Source organism: Aplysia californica, unplaced genomic scaffold (genome assembly GCF_000002075.1).
Source record: "Aplysia californica isolate F4 #8 unplaced genomic scaffold, AplCal3.0 scaffold01085, whole genome shotgun sequence".
In the NCBI taxonomy this organism is placed as follows: domain Eukaryota; kingdom Metazoa; phylum Mollusca; class Gastropoda; order Aplysiida; family Aplysiidae; genus Aplysia; species Aplysia californica.
Genome location: NW_004798355.1, coordinates 163,805 through 170,106, shown reverse-complemented (window position 1 = coordinate 170,106; position 6,302 = coordinate 163,805). Strand labels below are relative to the sequence as shown.

General features: G+C 41.6%; 1 protein-coding gene across 1 annotated transcript in view; it reads left to right on the top strand.

Annotated features, from left to right (window-relative positions):
- Positions 1–6,302, top strand: part of LOC101855989 (endoplasmic reticulum-Golgi intermediate compartment protein 3) — a gene marked incomplete at its 3' end in the record, with an annotated part of 22,152 nt that overhangs the window by 5,440 nt on the left and 10,410 nt on the right. Inside the window, 2 exon segments of the mRNA XM_013089942.2 lie at positions 721–752; positions 1,798–1,865. Of these exon segments, the coding sequence (XP_012945396.1) occupies positions 721–752; positions 1,798–1,865 (100 nt within the window).

Genomic DNA, 6,302 nt, shown 5'->3' with positions numbered 1-6,302 from the left:
ACTTTAGTTGTTGTCAGACAGACTTTAGTTGTTGTCAGACAGACTTTGCTTGTTGTGAGACAGACTTTAGTTGTTGTGAGACAGACTTTAGCTGTTGTCAGACAGACTTTAGTTGTTGTCAGACAGACTTTAGTTGTTGTCAGACAGACTTTAGTTGTTGTCAGACAGACTTTAGTAGAGCACCCCATAGCGCTGATTTTATTGTCAGAAAACTTCATGTAAATACAAATTCATTCAAGGATACATATTTGTTATGTGAAACTTGTCTACAATACCCATGGGGATGGTAGGTTCATTCATGGTCTCGCAAGTTTTATGTTCCTTGTAAAATATTGAACTGACCATAGTTGGAAAATATTGAACTGACCATAGTTGTAAAATATTGAACTGACCATAGTTGTGAAATATTGAACTGACCATAGTTGTGAAATATTGAACTGACCATAGTTGTGAAATATTGAACTGACCATAGTTGTGAAATATTGAACTGACCATAGTTGTGAAATAGTGAACTGACCATAGTTGTAAGGTGAGCAGTTTGTGAATCAGGCTGTATGGCTATCTTGTCTTCCTTCTTTTTTTTCTTAGTCAGCTGTGTTCTCCCCCCCCCCCCCCCCCCCTGGACCCGGCTACTAGATTTGAATATTATTCTAGTTTTTCATTGTTGTTGATAATTTACCATTCACAGAACTGATCAACTTGTTCACATTTGTTTTTCAGCGGTGGGGAGTGACCCCGGCGATAATGCCACGGTAAACACAGGACACTTGAGTGTCCCATTAACCCTTTTCCTCTGGCTGTCTGTGGTTAATGTCTGTCTTGTCTCGTCCCTAACTGTCTTGTCTTGTCCCTACCTGTCTTGTCTTGTCCCTTCCTGTCTTGTCTTGTCCCCACCTGTCTTGTCCCTACCTGTCTTGTCTTGTTCCTACCTGTCTTGTCTTGTTCCTACCTGTCTTGTCCCTACCTGTCTTGTCTTGTCCCTACCTGTCTTGTCTTGTCCCTACCTGTCTTGTCTTGTCCCTACCTGTCTTGTTCCTACCTGTCTTGTCTAGGGCTGGGGTAATTCTGAAAGATCTAATTAAGGTCAATATTTTTCTTTAACTTTAAAAAGGAGATGCGAATTGTAAGAAAAATGTGAAGAAAATTACAATGGTCCCTGGTGAATGTTACTTTCCATTTGTATCTACAAATTTCCCCCCAGGAATGCACAATGTTTCAGTGTTTAGATTTTTGGATATTTTCTGTCCAGACTAGGTTGAGGGGCTCTCGTGGCCTAGAGGTTAAGGTGTTCGCCTCTCATTCAAAGGTCCCAATTAGCGATGGAAACATTTATTATCTAAACTTGTCTCCTTTCCTGCTCTCTAGCAATGCTCTGTCGTCTACTTTCGTCTCCACTTTCTATCTCACCCCCACCCCCTCACCTCCTTTGTCCCCTCCTCTGGGCTCCTGACTCTTTCTACAGCCTTTCCACTGCTTCTCTGTGGCTCCTCCTAACTGCTGTCTTTCTGCCACACCCCTGATCTTCTGGTAGGAAAGATCTACACCTAGCCTTCTCGGACAAGGGCGAAAAATCTTGGAGGTCGTGTTTAAAGATCCTTTGGTGGTCTAAAATCAATAAGAGTAAGCTTCAGGTCATTTTGAATTGTAAATTAAATTTATTGTTGTTTTGGAGAGATGAAAAGGTGGCACACCCCAGTGATGTAAATGACTACTGGGATTTGTCGTTTGCTTCAACTTTAATTCCTTATCTTCTTTTCCTCCCTTGATGCTCTTCTCCTCCGTTGTTCTCTCACTCAGGAGGTAGCCAGCGTCCTTGACCCAGATCGATGTGAGAGCTGTTACGGCGCGGAGAACCCCGACATGAAGTGAGTGGAGATAGCCCGCTTTGGCGCTGTCTCTTTGTGCTGCTGAAACCTGAGCTCCTTGTGTGTGGGATCACCGTGCTCTTTGTAGATATACGTAACAGTATAGCTGTATATATATATTTATATGTAACAGTATTGCTGTATATATATAATATATATACGTAACAGTATTGCTGTGTATATATATATATATGTACCACAAAATGAAATTTCAAAATCCTCTGATTTCACATTTAACTGCACTACCTTATAGAATTTATCCTTCTGAGCATTTTGATGCCAAATTTATACATAGCTTCATTTTTAACAAAGTTATGAACTTCTGAAGTTGCAGAAAAATGTTACAGTTTTTTATTGCGAAATGTCTACACTTTGAGATGTCACAACATTCTTAAATTTGAATGGACATTCACAAAAACTTGTAGACACCATGGGTCTCAATAGTCCGCTATTTAGCGAATTTCCGCTACTGCCATTTCCTCCGCTATACTCCGCTACCGTGACGGCGGGCCAATCAGAAAGAGAGTTGTTGGGAGCAGGGTGACTGCCTGGCCTGGGAATTAAAAAAAAAATCGCCAAGACCCGGGGAAAATACATAAAAGATCTCGAATATTTGAAAACCAAATCCAATAACGTCTTTAAGTTCATTTCTGCCGGTCGCGATTGTGATATTAATTCGGCTCTGAGAGTACGTTTCACGCGAACTGGCGACTTTGATGGAAAGTGGAATTGTGTCACCAAGGCTCGACTGGAAAATCAAGATCTACTTTCGCTTTCGTTACCACCCAGAAGTTTGTCAGTTATTGTCTGATAACGCAACATTTATTGTGACATGCAGGTTCGGCTTTACAAACGTGGTGTTGCCATGAAAATAAATCAATATTTGTCACTGTGCTGTCACTTGTGGGGGTTACAATAAAAAAACGAAAAGAAAGTTATACAAGCGTCTTGTCGGGCTCGCCATTGTGACCGGTCAATGAACCTGCGCGCGTTCTGAGCGCTTCGAAGTACAGGACTCAGGAATGGGGGGAGATTATTGATTTTTTTTAAAGACGCACTCGGAGATAGGGGGAGGGCTGGATGCAACACCAGAGGACAAAAAAAACTGAAACTGAAAGCAAATGTTTAATGTTTAGAATTTTGATTACTACCTGATCTACAGCTCTCTGAAAAGTCAGGTGTGCGTTGGTGCAGGCCTTTTGTATGAAATCGGGAACCGTCATAACTTGAAAGCGTGTTACGGAACTTAAGGGCCTAAGTTTTCGCGTTTCATTGGATTGGTGACAGTAAATTTAAGGCTGATGTTAGGGGACCGTACGCCCCAATAGTGCTTGGCGCTAGGGGACCGTACGCCCCAATAGTGCTTGGCTTCCCTTCGCCAACTCTTTCCATCTCTCTCTCCCCCCCCCCTCTCTCTCTCTCTCTCTCTCTCTCTTTCACTCTCTCTCTCCTTCTCTCTCTTTCTCCCCCCCCCCTCCTCTCTCTCTCTCTCTTTGATGTCTTTTATTGACACTTAACAACAACAACGTGAGAAAAATTCAAATTTTGGCACTGTATACGATACCCCACAATCGTATTTAGATATTTTAAACATTCTTTGTAAGAACTCCTAACGCCAGGAGCTTCGTTAAACTGTCCGTTTTCGTCCAGTATTTTTGCAAAGTCCAGATGCATGCACATCTGCGTACGATCCCTTAACACTTAGCGCAGGTAAGGCGTACGGTCCCCTAGCGCCAAGCACTATTGGGGCGTACGGTCCCCTAGCGCCAAGCACTATTGGGGCGTACGGTCCCCTAGCGCCAAGCACTATTGGGGCGTACGGTCCCCTAGCGCCAAGCACTATTGGGGCCTACGGTCCCCTAGCGCCAAGCACTATTGGGGCGTACGGTCCCCTAGCGCCAAGCACTATTGGGGCCTACGGTCCCCTAGCGCCAAGCACTATGGGGGCGTACGGTCCCCTAGCGCCAAGCACTATGGGGGCGTACGGTCCCCTAGCGCCAAGCACTATTGGGGCGTACGGTCCCCTAGCGCCAAGCACTATTGGGGCGTACGGTCCCCTAGCGCCAAGCACTATTGGGGCGTACGGTCCCCTAGCGCCAAGCACTATGGGGGCGTACGGTCCCCTAACAATAGCCTAAATTTAATTAGATCTCTATATTTTAGCTTACTGTGCAAGATTCGCTGATTTTCAGTATCACTATCACTGCATCTTGCCCTCCCACAGTTCTTACACCTCTCACACTGAATAGGTCTACTTGGGCTATTCTACTCTACTTTGAGTTTGAGCATTAATTTTTGTCTTTCACGTTATATATATAATATATATGATATGAATCATGACAGTTGATATTCTGGTTCTAGGCTCAAAACAATATATTTCTTTTTATGTAGTTTATATAAACAGGGGAATATGATGAAGGGAAAATATAAATAAGTCGCACAAGACCCCAGGCGCCACCACTTTCTGTACATAATCAAGATTGTAAATTTGGTGCTTGACTCTTACTTGAAATTATCTCCCAAACCCTCAAATTGGTGTGAAATAACCTTGCTTTGATAAATTGATGGTTTTCTGCATTCTAGGGTTCAACAGTATAATAATAATGGGTGTTTCGCCAAAATGGGCTTCTGTGGCGATCACCCGGAAAGTTCCTCCTTTTGTAGAATTCTGAGTTGAGACCCATGAGACACACACCTATGCACATAGAGAACAAGCCAATTTTTTTCAGGGCTATCAAATAACCAGAAGATGGAAATTTATTGACGTAAACATGGCTTTTTGACCAAACGGCAAGAAATACAAGGGGAGGTTAAAATCACCACTCGCGACCGCCGGCTTGTCGGCTACGCGCCGGGCCGCGCTGAAGGGAACGAGAGAGAATATATACGAAACTGGGGCGATGGTACCCTACTTGCGAGCCGACGGGGAGCGTCCGGTGTTTATTTGTATATAATGGCTGTGTTATTCCGGAAGAGGAGTGAATGGGATTTCTGACGATATATTTCCGTAGTCAGTCCGATCACTGGTTCCATAAAAAAACTACCGAAAGTTTTCACACGCAAATCTCTTCTATTAATTCTTTAACTCATTCGCTACGCCGAGCCGTGGGGGGCGGCACGGCTAAAGTGCCGTCAGTACGAGAACCGATCTTCAATTTTAGCTTAGATTCTATTCCAATCCACATATCCATGTTAAAATAAAGGTCATAACATAATGTTGACTTCCGGGTCAAGCATTTCCACTGAAAATCGGAAGTTTAGATTCTGTTTTGAAACGCGATTTCGTAGTTTATTCGACTTTGTTTTATCGCGATGCTCAAATTATAGGCCGGACACCAGTCTTAGTAATTTTACACAACATCTATCATTATTTTGCCCACTAAAGAAGTGTAGGACTCTTTTTTATAATATTGATACGATTGGACTCATATTGCCAATGCACTGTTATTGAGAAATCAATATTTTTGAGTGCCAGATCTAGGTCTAGATCTAAATTGTTAAAATATTTTTTCTCCTCAAAATCACTACTTTTTGATGAAATTACACAAAAAGTGCCACTCAAGACATGTATAGGTTTATTCCAAATGCAATTCTGAATAATTCCATCTATACGAGTGGGTTTTTTTTCTGTTTGTGATCGTTTTTCAAGATTGTAAAAAAATTATTTTTTTTCAATATCGAATGTTATGATCCAAATGTACAAATACTTTGGAATGTATGTAAATAACTGCAAACTTTTCAATATTTTCCAGTTCTATATTCATTTATGGTTATTTTGATGTATCATTTGACTAGGTGCAAACATATTTTTTGAGTTTCAGCAAAGATTATTAATGTTTTATTTTCAAATTTTATCCGCTTCCAATCAAAACAGTGTTGCATAATCGTCTCTTACAGGAACCAAAGTTTAAAAAATACACAAATAAACAATACAGGTGTATTCTACAAACAATACTGAAAATTTTGGTATATAATATGTTGATATTTATTTGAATTTGTGGCCCCAAAGACCTTTTAACTGCCCACTAGTCATCATCTCATTCGCCCTCCCGAAAAAAATTCGTCCACAAGCCGAAAAGGAAAGATTGTCTTCTCATCTTGAAATATCGACGAATCAGATTGCAGTATTTAATACCATACGTTCCTGTTCAACCGAGGTCACTCTAAAAATCAATACACGTAACGTGCGGCCACTGCGGTGAAAATCTCGATAGTGTTGTCTTTTATCCCGCAAGATTTTGCTTTCAAAAGAATCGTTGATTCAAATAAATAATACCACTGAAAAGAGGAAAAGCTCCTCTTTCTTCTGATATATCAAGTGTCTGTGTGTATGCATGATCACACGGTGTTTTTGGAGGGTAAAAATATGGGTTTTGGTCTCCATGACAGTGCGCCACGGGGTCGCACGACCAGTTTACGGTACCTACCTATATATAT